Raw genomic sequence first — 15480 nt, 5'->3', positions numbered from 1 at the left:
TAAGTGATCGGTGATGTGTTAAAGGTATGAGACTTGGCGTGTTAAATGTTGTGACGATGGTAGATGTAATTTAGAATAAGTTGAGTAGGCTCAAGAAAAGAGTAAACCAAAGATAAGTACAAAGAGAAATTGGCATATTTGTGAAGACTGTGTTCTTACCTGCACCAGCATTGTCGAGGACAACAATAGTTTTGGGTGGAAGAGAATGTCTTGGGCTGATCTTTCAGAATAGGGCGTGTGTAGTGCGAAGCTCTAATGGGTGAAAAATGCGTTGAGTGTAGGAACGCGCGGTATGTGTTTGCTTGATCAGTGACGTGCAGTGATAGCATGGCATGTGATAGGCATCAATATCATCATTAGTGCATCGATGTGTGGTGGCACAGACGTGGAGCATTCTTCGGTTAAGTAGTGCCAGCGGATCAGAGGATGTTTCCTTTGGAGATTTGGTTACGGACATCTCGGCTTGCAAGATGTTTCCCACGCGTAGCGGCTGAACGCACGGGGGTGCATGTGGGTTAGGGCTAATTCTCCCAGGAATCACCTCAGGTGATTCCAATCGAGTATGGTGACTCAGAACTAGACGAGTAAATGCCTAGGCATTGGCGAATGAGTCTAGGTGGTTCTCTTCGCTATGACATTCAATCATCAACTGGTCTTCGGACTGGGGCTGCAAGGTCTTGTTCCTTCAATGGCGAGGTTACTATGTTGTGCACATGGAGTTGCAATATGCTCTATGGCACGCAAGGCTAAGGCAAAGTTTGTGCCTCTTTCGAAAGTGATAGTTGGTATAAGACAGCTATGCACGAAGCTGCATGGACTACATGGAATGCACATTTAGAAATGTGCTTGATCAGCTTCCGCTAGGCAGCTGCGCACAGAGTGGTGCACAGGGCCAATGAAAATGATTCAGCATATGAAAATGTGTTAGTACGCGGCCTTTGACTGTTAGGCTGGCCATCTTGGGCAGCTTGGCGTGTTGCGGGTTTGCAAAACATTCTATTCTCGTGACAGAGTGATAAGTAGGCTTGCGGCAGAAAAGAAGGATCTTCACGTTGCACTGACTTATTGAAAAAAGTAAGCCTGTGACAAAAATACCTTTAGTTATTTTATAAATTACATATAACTCTTAAATATATATTCCTAATACTAAACATGGATGAGAATGAGAACGAAGATCGAGGCGGGGATGGTAAATTTGAGGCAGAGCGAGAGTGGAGGTCAAAAGTCTCCCATCACAGGGATGGACCGGGGATGAAAGTCACTATTTTGAGACGGAGCGAGGATAAAGACCTTGTCTCCTGCACCTGCCCCAGTCCATTGCCATCTCTACCTGTCATAGAAAAAATGGAGCCTTAAATGTGCACAAACTCAAAAGTACCAAATATCTCAGCATTTTTTCTAGTAGCAAAAAGTTTTAAAAAAATCTTGGAACCAAGAGATATAAAATAGGGCATTATATCTGCGGTAGTTGTTGCACCTGCCTGACCAGTTTATAAGTTTGTTTGGATAAGTTTGGGCAAGATTCCAACACTAATTGCACATGGATCCAGTTGGGTTGTTTCCATTAGGAAACAATGTCCAAACCAAACCACACCTTCATATCTGAAAAATGTAAGAAAAGGGAACATTTTTGAAATTAATTCAGTTGACTTGGACATGGCAGGTCAGGTCCACATGGGTTCGTCATGTAATCTGGACCCACCTTGATCCAATCCATGTACAGTCTGGGCATTGAAAATGGTTGGTATCAATTTGGATGGGGGCATTACTGGATCTGGCATGATCATATCTGTCCTAATTGGTTTTGTAGTGGGATTCAGATATGGATGGGAAGAGGCTTCTTTTTACTTGTACTCATATACAGTTGTTAGTTGGATCTGGATTCGGGATGTGAACCCCTCAAACTGATCTGAGGGGTTTAGTTATTCAGATCTGAAATGTATTATCGGATCTGACTAGGCACAATCCATCGGTCCGATATCTGAACCAAACCTGGTCAATTGACATCTCTAAATTACATCCCTTAAATGTGAAACTTGGGCTTTGACGTGAGTCTTGACCAGTGTATCCCTAAAAGACAGCTACAACTTGGACCCGCATCCAATCAACTTATTGGGTCAAGTTGCACCGGTCGAAGGTTCAACCCTGTTTTGCATTTGTAACCGGACCCGTATCTGATGCCTAAAACCGGATCGTTGGAAAGTAGTGCTTCAAACGGATCAGATATGGCGAGTCCCAAATGTTATTTCCGGACTTGGACTCTCTAAGTAAAATTCAAATATGCATTCCGATCTGTTCAATCGGATTACTTTTGGATACTTGTTGGATTCGGGTCTGAATTTTAAGTCTGATCTAGAATTGTACCGAGTCAACATCTGACCCAATTGCAATTTTTTACAAGTAAATAGCTTGTTTTTGCTTTACTATTAAAATCCAGTATTACCACATGTATTTCGGTTTCAGAATCAACTTTACATTATCACATCTAATTCAGACCAGGATTTAGATCTACTATTTATATTTTGGGTTTAGATTCGGATTTAATGATGTCTAGACCAAATCCGACCCGTTTACAACCCTACAGTGGGAAGATAAGAATTTACAAGCCGTTTAGGTGGACCCGATTTTTTATTCAGGTTCGGGTTTCCAACTGGATCTGGACCCAGGTAGGCACACCCTAGGTGGGTCCCACACGGGTTTGACCGGATTGATAACATGTCCACATCCCTATCCATGTGCGTACAGGGACCACATGTACTGCATACGGCCCAGCGGAAACGACGAATATGGTCCGTCGGATTCTGTGATCCAACGGTCCATATGACGAGACTGTCGAAGGTACATGGGCTACCTGCTGACGCGATCGTATCTCTGTAAAGCGGGAATATATAAAAGCATCTCGGGGCGTGGTTCCTTTCCCCATTTTCTTACACCAAAAACCTAACGCTCCGAACCCTCGAGAGCTCCGTTTTCCGGTGATCTCCATTAGAGGATTCCGGCGGGTACTTGTCCTCGGATGGCCGCTCCGGGTACTCTCTTTCACTTCCACTCGTTTTATTTTCTGTCTCCCTCTCTTTTTCTCGCTATCTCTTTCCTCTTCGGTACTTCGTCGGAGCTTTTAGTTCTTGGTGTTCTTGTTTGGAAGTAGTTCGCGAAAAATTGTGCTTTTCGTCTCATCCATGCTATTTGGCTCGTCTTCGTTTTGGATCTGGATTTTGTGGCTTCGTCTCTTGTGGTTTCCCGAACGAAAAATTGGTGTTTTGGTTCCGAGCATCGATGCAATCGGTTCCTGTGGATTTGGGCTCGTTTTGGAGAAGGAAATCGGTGCGTGAATATCGTTTGGAGTCGGAAAATTGGGTAAGGAGCGTGATTTTGGGTCGCTGGGGAGGTTGTGGTTCGGATCGTGGTTGCATCTCCGGCCGATTAAGGTGCTTCTTTCACGGGATGTGGGGTTTGTGACCCTGGGTCCGAGTGAGGAACTGGTCGGATCTGGATCCGGAAAATGGATCTCAAAAGATCTGGATCCAGAACCGGATCTAAGAAGATCTGGATCCTGGAACATGATCTGGTAAGGTCTGGATCGAGAAAGAACCAGTTTGGAAGTCGAAACTTTTTTGTTGTGATCTGGGTCGGATTGCGTGCTGCCGTCTTCTCCCATTTCCCCGTTTTTTTTCTTTTTCCTCTTAATAGGGATGGAATGCAAAACCTGAGGTGAAGAAATTCAGTCTTTTCAAGCAAATTTTTGGTTTTCTACCTGTTCTGTTTTCGGATGTATAGCAGGAATCAGTATCCTGTCGGAATGTGTTCCTAATGGGAGCTTTTAGGTTTCTGGTTCTGGATCCTAACATATTACCCTCCTCATCGGAGCTGCGAGTGCCAGATGGCCAACCTAGATCTGTTTTCTTCTATGCTTAATCTTTTGTGGAACAGATTTTCGTCGTTCCTACCTAATCTGTTAATGGGATGTGTGCGATCCGAACGGACCAAATTCATGATGGGTGATGTGGAATCTGGATCCGGAAGTGGACCCACATAACGCCGACATGGTCTGATGCCCATATCTTTTTTCAGAGTCCTTTTTGGTGGATTTGGGTCGTTCCCTGTTGTGTCTGGAAAGGATCGTAGTTATTTAAACCTTCCGAAAATCTCGTTTCATAAGCGTGAAACCGCGCCTTCGTTTGCATTTAGGGAACTTTTTCAGGAGCTTGCTTCTTATGAGTGGAAATTTTGATGTTCTCAATAGGTCGGAAATGCCACTTTTCATGTTAGAAGAATTATCCTTTTGTTTTCAATTTTTATTATAAAAAATGCCTATATGATGGGTAATTTTTATTAAAGAAACCTAAAAATATCATAAAAGCACAGATTTTACTATTTGGTTTGTAAGCACGGAACCACTCTTTTTTTTATGCTTCTGAAACATTATGGGAAGCTTGCGGACCCCAATTTGAAATCAAATGCACTTTTCATGTTAAAAATTTGTTTTTTAAGTACTTTTTATTGTAAAACCTACATGTGATGGCTATTTTTGGGCAAAAGGCTTAAAGATGTATTTATGTAAAAGCACAAGTTTTATCTTTTATTTTTCCTTTATGTTATTCATACTTGCTGCCATAACGTCTTCTTACTTTTATGCTTCCTGAAGCCTCCAAAATTCTAATGCATTTTTTAAACACTCACTACTCGTTCACTCATGCTTCATGCATTGCTTCTTGCACCCACAGTAGTAACTATCAGACTGACAACCCATTTCAAAGCTGATCATACTTACTATTTGTTTTTCTGTTTTGTGGCAATTCCTTTTGTGTTGTGATAGAAGATTTGGGTACAAAAAGGCGAAGGGGGAGGAGAAAAAAAGAGAAGAAGACCGGAGAAGAAAACAATATATTTAGGTGTGTCACTGACGTAATTATTTGTTCTGTCATGATTCAACTTGTTATGCGTTTCCCACTTTATTACTTCGGGGATGATGTGTGATTTATATCTTTGTGTATCAGCAACATGGTAGAGATGACAGGCATAGTTACTCGTAAAAAATCAAAGAGACTGAGATCAGCTGTGTGGAACGATTTTAACAAGATAAAGAAGAATGGGAAGGATCTGGCCATGTGCAAGAACTGTAGCAAGGAATTCGTGGGAAAAACTTCTAGTGGCACCACACATTTGAAAAAGCATTTACTCCGATGCACCAAAAAGCCTAGTGCTGATGTAGTAGCACATGAGGTACTTGCTATAACTCACAAGAAAGAGGATGAACCTCCGGCTGTAACTCCAGAACCTCCGAAGATTCTTAGTAATGTCAAGTTTGACCAAGAGAAGAGCCAATTTGATCTTGCGCGTATGATCATTCTGCATGATTACCCATTTTCTCTTGTTGAACATATTGGATTCAGGATATTTGTAAACAATCTGCAGCCACAGTTTAAGATGGTGTCTCCTAGCACTGTTAAGGCTGATTGTCTAACAATTTTTGAGCAAGAGAAAGAGAAGCTTTATGAAGTTTTGGATAAACTCCCTGGCAGGATCAGCCTGACAGCAAATATATGGACATCATATCAAAATGTCGCATACCTGTGTTTGACGGCACAGTACATTGATGAAGCTTGGATATTGCAGAAAAAGATTCTCAATTTTGTGATGGTAGAGTCTCTTTACACAGGAGAAGCACTTTCTGAGATTATTATGACCTGTCTAATGGATTGGAACCTTTACCATAAATTATTCTCGATGACAATGGAACATTCTTCAACAAATGACAATGTTGTTTCAAGAATTAGAGACCTTCTTACCCAAAAGAGGATGCTTATGGGTAACGGTCAATTGTTTCATGTGCAATGTGCTACTCATATTCTTGGCCTGATTGCCCAAGATGGATTAGAGTTGATAAATGAGGTGATCCACAAGGTTCGTGAAAGTGTCAAGTATGTCAAGAGTTCACAAGCAAGGGAACAAAAATTTAGTGAGGTGTCTAATCAAGTCCGAGTTCATAGTCAGAGGAGTGTGTGTCTTGATATTCCTACACAATGGAACTCTACTTATCTCATGCTTGACATTGCGTTGGAATATAAAGAAGCATTTTCTTATTTGCAAAAGCACGATTCTGGCTATAATATGGCACCGACTGATAGAGAGTGGGAGGTAGCAAGCCTGATTAGTAATCATTTGAAATTATTGTATGAAGTTGCTAATGATTTCCTAGTGACCAAGTATCCCACTTCCAGCCTTTACTTTCCTGCAATATGTGCCATGAAGTTACAACTGAATGAGTGGTCCAAGAGTATCAATACATTTGTTTGTTCCATGACTTTAAAAATGAAGGAAAATTTTGATAGGCACTGGAAATTCTGCAGCATGTTTCTGGCAGTGGCAGTAATTCTAGATCCACGATTCAAAATGAAGTTGGTAGAGTATTATTACCATCGGATTTATGGCAACAGTGCTGCTGACCACATCAAGGAAGTTTATGATGTTTTTACCAATCTGTATAATGAATATGCAGGCCATCCAATGTCAGATCTGCCTTACCAAGCACACAGTAGTCGGGTTGTAAGTGCTAATGGTGGTGAACCCAATGGCAACCTTCTGCTTTGTGTTACTGGTGATGTCAGTGATACCTTGAGAGGGTTTGATGAGTTCGTCCATGCTACGTCACAAAGCCAGCAGTTAAAATCAGATCTAGATCTCTATCTGGAAGAAGGTGTATCCCATAGAAACCAGGACTTCAACCTTTTAAGTTGGTGGAAAGTCAGTGCACCCAAGTATCCTATATTGTCTAGAATGGCCCGTGACATTTTGGGGATTCCTGTGTCAACTGTTGCGTTTGAGTCAACATTTAACAGTCGAGGCAAAGTACTTGATGCATATAAGAGCTCGCTGGATTCGCACACTATGCAGGCTTTGATTTGTGCACAAGATTGGTTATTGGATGAATTTGATGGTAATTCACTCCATCTAATATCCTTCCTAGATTTGAATCGTTTTAAGTCCTTTGGTCATAATATTTGTCTTACATGTTTTTTTTTTCTTTACTACAAATATCAGGTTCTGCACTCTCCTTGGGCCAAGCTTGATCGCTGTCACCAGTCATATCCATTTTTAAATGCATCAATGTAGATTACTATACATATGGTATTACTTGTTTCTTGAGTATTTATGGATTTGAAGCAACAGGCAGTATTTTCAAGGTTGGCAGGTGAAGGAGTCGATATTGGTTTGCACTGCACAGATAATTAATGTGGTTACAATTTGGTTTGAACATTACTAGTACTCATTATTAGTAACTTCTGTGGATATAAGGTTTGAAATTAAATTAGTCTTAGGTTGGGTAGGTTTGATAGTGCATATTAGAACTGTATTTCGCTTTGAAACTCGTTCACCGGCGGATGAGTGAGCAAAAAGATTGCTAACAAATGAATGTGGGTGTATTTCCTTTTAGCTGTTGTAAGTTACTGATGGGATTAAAGAGGGAATTGATACATGCTTTGTGCTTGTTACGTGTAATATACTTCTGCAAAATTATGATTCTGTTTCTTTTTCCCTGATCAGCAGCCTAATTTGCATAATTTTTGTTTTCTCACCTCGTTGTTTTCCAATGTATTTATGCTGAGTACATTATGCTCTTGCCTTTGTTCCTTATGCGGTCATTTGTGTATCCAGAAGAAACAAATGGACGTTTAAGAATAAGTTTCTCATTAACTACTCTACCTTTCCATTTGAGCACATTACGAGATTTTGCATTCTTATAGTTCATTCAGTAATTTTCTTTACAATTCGAAAGTTTGGTATTTACTTTTCTTATGGATACTAAGATGCTGGGTTTTTCCTGGGAAAACTTCTTAATCACTTGTGAATAAAATTTTAATGTTGTATCTTCATTTGAGTTGATCATTGCATGCTTTTCATCAACGGTGACCTTAATGGACATGTAGGCATTAGTAAGGATGGATTTGAGAGTATCCATGGAGGTTATGGTATAGGAGAAAAAAACGAAAGTGGAGAAAGGATTTTAGATTTTGGTTTGTTCTATGATATGATCTTAGCAAACACTTGGTTTAGGAAGAGGGAGTCTCACCTAGCAACATTTAAAAGTAGGGTTAATACGAGTCAGATAGATTTTTTCCTACTTAGAAAGAGAGATAGGGGTTGTTGCATCGATTGTAAGGTTATATCGGGAGAAAGTGTAGCTACACAATATAGAGTCTTAATTTTAGATCTTAGAATTAAACAATGCCGCAAAAGGGATAGACATAAGATAGATCCTAGAATTAAGTGGTGGGCACTGAAAGGAGCTAAACAATGAATGTTTGAAGAGCGGGTAGTTAAGGAAGCTGATTGGTGTCTCGAAGAGGATTCAGAATCAATGTGGAATAAGATAGCGGGTGGCATGAGAAAGGTGGCTAAGGCGGTATTGGGTGAGTCTAAAGGCGGTGCACCGCTAGGTAAGGATACATCATGGTGGAACGAGGATGTCAAATTAGCTATTAAGGTTAAAAGAGAGTGTTATAGAAATTTAAGTAAGAGTCGTGATGATGAGAATTTGGAGAAGTATATGATAGCAAAGAAGGAAGCTAAAAAAGTAGTTCGAAACGCGAGGGATAAGGTATATAAGGAGGTTTATGACAAGTTGGATACCAAAGAAAGCGAGAAGGATATTTATAGGCTTGCAAAGATGAGAGATAGGAAATCGAGGGATCTGAGTATGGTTAGATGTATCAAAGATGAAACACAAAGGGTTTTAGTCAAAGATGAGGAGATTAAGGAGAGATGGAAAGATTATTTTGATAAGCTATTTAATGAAAGTCATGCTCAGGATCTTGGAGACTTGTCCATTCATTTTCATGAGATGAATCGTGACTTCATGCGCAAGATTCAAAAGAAAGAAATTGCAGAGGCTTTGAAGAAAATGAAATCAAGAAGGGCAGTTGACCCAGATGGTATACCTATCGAGACTTGGAAATGCTTGGGTGAAAAATGTTTAGAATGATTGACAAATCTTTTTAACAAGATTTGGCGGACAAATAAGATGCCTAATGAGTGAAGGAAAAGTACTTTGGTGCCTCTATATAAGAATAAGGGTGATATACAAGATTGCACAAACTATCGTGGTATAAAACTCATGAGTCATACTATGAAACTTTGGGAGAAGGTGATTGAGTATAAGTTGAGGAAGGTTGTCATGATATCGGAGAATCAATTTGGTTTTATGTATGGAAGATCAACTATAGAAGCTATACATCTTCTTAGACAACTTATTGAGAGATATAGAGAGATGAATAAAGATTTGTATATGGTTTTTATTGATTTGGAGAAGGCATACGATAAAGTACTTAGGGATGTTCTCTGGTGGACAATGATGAAGAAAGGTGTTTCTCTCAAGTACATTAGTATAATTAAAGATATGTACAAAAGAGTAGTAACCAATGTCCGCACTTGTGGAGGGGTGACAACCAATTTTCCTATAACGGTTGGGTTACATCAAGGATCTGCTTTAAGCCCTTTTCTATTTGCTATAGTGATGGATGGGATTACGAGATCAATTCAAGAAAATGTGCCATGGTGTATGTTGTTTGCTGATGATATTGTTTTAATTGATGAGTCTAGAGCTGGGGTTAATGCTAAGTTAGAATTATGGAGACAAACATTGGAAGCAAGAGGTTTTAAGTTGAGTAAGAGTAAGACAGAATATATGGAATGTCGGTTTAGTAAGCAACAAAGTAGTGATGGGAGTGTAGTGAAGCTTGGTGAGCAAGAAATACCGGTGGATGATTGTTTCAAATATTTGGGATCTATCATTCAAAAGTATGGAGAAATTGATGGAGATGTAAATCATAGGATAAAGGTTGGGTGGATGAAATGGAAAAGTGCAACTGGAGTGTTGTGCGATCGTAGAATGCCATTGTGTTTGAAGAAAAAATTTTATAGGACGACTATTAAGCCCGCTTTACTATATGGTACGGAATGTTGGGCTGCCAAGAGACATCATATTAAAAAAATGAGTGTAGCTGAGATGCGTATGCTTAGATGAATGTGTGAAAATACAATAAAAGATAAGATTCAGAATGAGGAGATACGTAAGAAGGTCGGCATTGCACCCTTTGAAAATAAGATGAGATTGAATCGTTTACGGTGGTTTGGACATATTCGGCGAAGGCCTAATGATACTCCAGTTAGAAGGATGGAGAAGTGGAAAATATATTAGTTAAAAGAGGTCGGGGTAGGCCTAGGAAGACTTGGATGGAGATGATAGGAAATGATATGAATGCTTTGAACCTCACCAAGGACATGGCATTGGATAGAAATGATTGGAGGAGAAGGATTCATGTGGAAGACTTAGAGTGATTTTCTTTGTTGGTTCATATCGCCGACCCCAATTGTTTTGGGATGAAGGCGTAGTTGTTGTTGTTGTATATATATATATATATATATATATATATATATATATATATATATATATATATATATATATATATATCAAAGCAAAATCTCATAAAACATACTTGAAACATACTTTTGAATGACACACCAAACCATTTTAAAATAAAAAGTTTAAATTATTTTAAAGTATTTGACAATTTTTCAAAAACAAACAAATTTCAATATAACAATAAATACGAACATGATTTGACATTTATAACCATGAAGTGTTCGAATAAACTAACTAAATGCCAACAACACATGCTTAAGAACACTAGATCATATACATACATATAAAACAAGTTAAAAAATCTAAGTTTCAAACTAAATCTCATGAAAGCATAAACATATATCATTTCACATGATCAAACAAATTTTATAAACTTTCTAAAACATTTAATATGAATAAATCCAATAATAATTTTGAAAAATATTTAAAATTTTTAGTTTTTAACAAAAATAAGCAATAACTTTTCAAAGATAAGAAAAATGAGTGCTTTCTCATGCATAAGTAATGAGATAGATAACTCAAGTACCACTAAAGATTTAAGATACATAACGGGTTAAGATTTTTCTTGAATTCAAGCCACACAACAATCATGAACCTTCGCGAAACACGAACTTGAACTAAAGAATCCCATGACCTAAAAGGGAAAACGCTAAGAAAGATTTATTGAGAATGAATACTTAAGAGAAGCATTAAAAAACAAAAGGGGGGCGGGGGGTCAATCCTATTTATACGTGATAGTCTCAAATAAAGTTGTTGGACTGTTCCAACAGCTATAAATATAGTTGTTGGACTGTTTCAATAACTCTATTGTTGATTAGTCTAAAAATAATCTAACTACTTTATTTGGTCCTTGACCAAATAGTTCCTATAAAAATAGAAAAGAACAAAAAGAACAAAATAAAGTAAAACTACTAATGTGACCTAATTAATACAGCCTATTACAAGAACTGAAATGACTAAAATACCCCTAATGGGTACTTACCTATTACATCATTATATATATATATATATATATATATATATATATATATATATATATATATATATATATACACACAAAAACTCGTAGGTGCATGATCACTTTTGAACATGACCAAAATGAACTTGCAAGGAGCATTGAGCGCGTGATGGACGCTCCGTGCGTTGTTCTGCCAAAGAAGACCTTTAGCGGTGACTTTTTTGTCGCAACTAAAGGTATTGGACCTTTAGCAGCGACTTTTTGTTGCCGCTAAAGGTATTTGACCTTTTAGCGGCAACTTTTTTGTCGCCACTGAAGGTCTTGTACGAGACTTTTAGTGGCGACAAAAGTCGCTGCTAAAGGTCTGAGCGACGACTTTTGTCACCGCTAAAGCTCTTCTTTGGCGGAACAACGTGTGGAGCGTCCATCACACACACGATGGATGCTTCACATGAGGTCATTTTGGTCATGTTTAAAAGCGATCATGCACCTACGAGTTACTATATATATATATATATATATATATATATATATATATATATATATATATATATATATATATATATATAAAACTTAACACTCCTCAAACTTACAGTGTGATATACCGTAAGTTTAGAAATAAAAAAATGAATCAAGGATCTAAATCTTCAATTGCCCTCAATGAAAATCTCCATCTTTATAAAGTATTAGATAATTTTGCAAATGCAAGTCTTCATATGTCTTCATGGGTGATCATCCTCAAACGCCTTCATCGGCTATCTCCAAATATTCCTTTCTCAGTTTATTACATCTTTAAGAACCTATAGAGAGAACAAAACAAAGGTCTCAACTACATAAAAGAAGGTATTCTAATCAAATAGTTATGAAGTTTTAATATATAAGTCTTTTTTTGCTCAAAAAAGACATTGAGCATTCATTACACCACACGATGGATGCTCAGCGTGAGTGACCTTTGTTTGAGCACCCAACGAGTGAGCGGCTATCAATTTTTGTTTTTATATACAACATACCAGTTTTAAGTAGCTAGGGGTAATTTGGTTAAAATAGTGTTTTAATGATTTACTCCTCAAGGCTTAACCCTTTGTTGTGAGGGTGGACGTTGGATCAGGACAGGCTGGGCCATGAAAGAGCAACCAGCTTGTGAGAAGGCCTGACAACCTGGGACAGCCTGACCTGGTTGATTGCAGGCTAGGGCTGGGTCCATGTTAAACTACTCTTTACTTTTCCTAGTAGTCTTGGCTCTTTACTCAAAAGTATATCCATGTTAAACTACTTTTCTCAGAATTTTATGCATTGTAAACTGCATAAGGTTAATCATCAAGATCAACCAAGAGCGTTGCCACAAAGATGGATTCAAAATAGGTGAGCTACCTGACAGGCTTAGGCTTATCTTGAAAGCAAGCTTTGAGTGTATTTGTGTAAGGCTTCCCCAGGTTCCAGTGTAGATCTAATCCATATGTACTTCAGAACCTTCTTACTGTTGTTTATGCAAACATTATGATGTACATAGTACATTAATCACTTTAATCCCTTGACAACATTTTATGTAAATAAATTTCACATGCAAAATGTGTGTTATTCTTTGTCATCATTGTTGTTTAATCTCTCTATTATTTCAAGGTTCACATGCAGAGCCTGTGAATATTAAAAATGTGTTCCGAAGATGGTTTGTTTTCGGCCGAGTGTATATTTGTGCTGTTCTAATGTGTTTGTGATATTCTAATTTCTATGAACGCGAGGCTTGGTGGTTGTGGTGATAATTGCTACAACGATGGGGATGATTATATTGCCAATGTGAATATTAAAACCCGATTGAAGTTTCATTTGATGATAAAGCTATGGATACAAAAAACAAAGGTTTTTTTTACTCGGAGAAACTGCCCCAGGTGCACAGAGTGCTGACTCAGCCTGCCGTACTTATGATCACTGTCCTGTCAAGCCAGCTTATGCAGGGGATGCCCATGGGATTTAAACCTAGGCTGCCCGTCAGACGAGAGGGTGTTGCATGTGCACACCCGGAACACGCACTGTAGCTACAGTGCGTGTTCCTTGGTCTCCATTGAGCCTCGCATGGCGAGGCTCAATGTATGGCTCTCCCTAACACCCCACTGAGCATCACGCGGTGCTCAGTGGGGACCCAGGAACAAGTGCATGTTCCTGGGGGGAACATATAACCTGCCCGCCGGTCAAACTGCCTAGGCCCCATCCCACTATGCCAAACCCCGTGGGTCTACGAAAAACAAAGTTACTCTGCTAAAGTTTGTTACTACGACTGGTCTTAATGTGGATTCTGCTATCCTGACCTTGCAGGGCTGTTCTTAATCTTGTGAATCAAACTGTTGGATATTCCACAGTTTCCACTGTTTCATAACGCAAACCGAGTGAACCTAGATCAGGATATGGCTAATAGTTACCGCCTGGAGAATCTTACCGAGCATGAACCCATTCTAGTTTGCTTGGTCCATCTTATTTGGCTAACATGGCAGATTTGGATAAAAAATTTGGTGTGTGTGTGTCCGGTCCAATTGCAACCCTGGGTCTGGAATGATCCATTCTTTTGGATCTCACTAGTCAAGATTAATAAGAGTTGGACCTAACCCAAGTCTTTATTTGCTACAGAAACGCCTGTTCTCGTTTGTACAAATCAACTTATTTTGCAAACATTTGGGATTTGGATTGGAAATTCGGTGCAATTTGCAGCCATGTGTCTAGGATGACATTCATGACTGATGATACTACTTGGATTTAACCCAAGTCTCATTGATCTTGAACTATGGTTCTGCTGTTCCCAACAAGATTTCAGTATTGTTGCGAATCGGCCAATTCAGCCAACCCTCAGCTGATTGTTAATATTTTAATATGTTAAAAATGTTTTAATCTTTTTAGAATAATTTAATACGTTAATAATCTTTTCTTAATTTTTTTATATTAAAAAAGTAAAAGTGGCTGGTTCAGCTCGATTCGCTTCTCAGAATCTGAAAGGCATATTTTACAATGTTTCAGATCCTGTTGGTTGGACGTGGACCAATGATCAGAGTTCGTCATAGTTGATTCCAACCGGCTCAGGGCCTGAGATTGGGTAAGCTGTATCAAACTTGGATCTAGCAAATTTATAGGTTCCGAAAATATCCGGGTTTGCATTTGATGAAAGCCACCAGGTAGTGTTTGTCCAGGACCTGTGAGTCACACCCCCACAGGTGAGATTCACTGGTTCCATTCGCTTCTTTGAAATACAAAGGGGAGGGAAGCTGTGTATCTAACGCGGGATACCACCTGGGCAGGGACTGGTCCGTCCCTGCACGGGTGTGTCCCGTGTATCAAACGCACCCTGAAGGTCTAAATCTCTCCTGATTAAGTTCGGTTCACTTGGACTTGTATTAAGGCTCTGTTCACGAGCCTCACGTTTAGATAAAAACACCATTTCCATGTGTTGCCAAAATGTTGTGTTGAGGACGGAGTTACTAACAACCTCCTCTCTTGAATGGCGTTGAGGCCGCCACCTCTATTCTCAGTGCAGTGTTTTGGCAACACCACCGCACCCAAACAGCAGAGAGTAAGAGAGGACTGGGGGAAATTGCAACACACCTGAGATTGAAGGCTCTCAAACAGAGGCCAAAATTACATGTGGGCAAGACTAAGAACTTGGCCCACCTACATGATGTTTATGGCCCCAGTCATGTCTACCAAAGAAAATTCACCCATATCTTCTGCCAAATAATAGAATCTGATTCCTGATAAGAAGGGATTTGCACAAAAGGCATGTCTGTCCTGATGTTGAGTGAAACTTGGAGGATTTGGTTTTTGCTTAGGCCATATATGGAGCAGGTAGGTCAGGCTCTGACTGCTTAGCTATGTAAGTTCCATTTGGGGCCTATCATTTCTAGTTCAATCAAGCCTTTTCTATCATGCCAATGGGACTGTGGACGCCTACCAATCCTAATAGTTAGGCGTCCTGATGATGTATTTTCAAGTAGGTATTTGAGTTGGAATTCAATCATTGATACATTTAACATCTCTTGTCACCTCTTTCTTTGCACCATATTTATGGCTGTTTATGGAACATGTTCTGATCCAACTGGAGTCATTCTGGTCCCATAGC

The 15480-nt window shown here is 39.2% G+C and overlaps 1 protein-coding gene across 2 annotated transcripts; it reads left to right on the top strand.

Moving 5' to 3' along the window:
• Window positions 1-2917: 2917 nt before the first annotated feature.
• Window positions 2918-7324, top strand: LOC149815296 (zinc finger BED domain-containing protein RICESLEEPER 1-like). 2 transcript variants are annotated; one of them, XM_089988751.1, is made up of 4 exons: window positions 2918-3029; window positions 4820-4892; window positions 4998-6937; window positions 7042-7324. In XM_089988751.1, exons 1-4 carry the CDS (start codon window positions 3017-3019, stop codon window positions 7068-7070), a joined length of 2055 nt encoding a protein of 684 aa, XP_089844877.1. In that variant the 5' UTR covers window positions 2918-3016; the 3' UTR covers window positions 7071-7324. The 2 variants fall into 2 exon arrangements, with proteins under 2 accessions (XP_089844877.1, XP_089844876.1); XM_089988750.1 differs by having other exon boundaries at window positions 4817-4892.
• The last annotated feature ends 8156 nt before the right edge of the window (window positions 7325-15480 follow it).

This window comes from Nuphar pumila, chromosome 15 (genome assembly GCF_984573655.1).
Source record: "Nuphar pumila chromosome 15, dmNupPumi1.hap1.1, whole genome shotgun sequence".
NCBI lineage: Eukaryota > Viridiplantae > Streptophyta > Magnoliopsida > Nymphaeales > Nymphaeaceae > Nuphar > Nuphar pumila.
The sequence above is the reverse complement of the archived record's forward strand: the minus strand, read 5'-3'. Positions and strand labels throughout refer to the sequence as shown.

Coding starts and splice junctions, on each gene's coding strand:
- LOC149815296 (XM_089988750.1), top strand. Junction 4,893..4,997: donor GAAGAAAACAATATATTTAG/GTGTGTCACTGA, acceptor TTTGTGTATCAG/CAACATGGTAGAGATGACAG. Junction 6,938..7,041: donor GTTATTGGATGAATTTGATG/GTAATTCACTCC, acceptor TACAAATATCAG/GTTCTGCACTCTCCTTGGGC.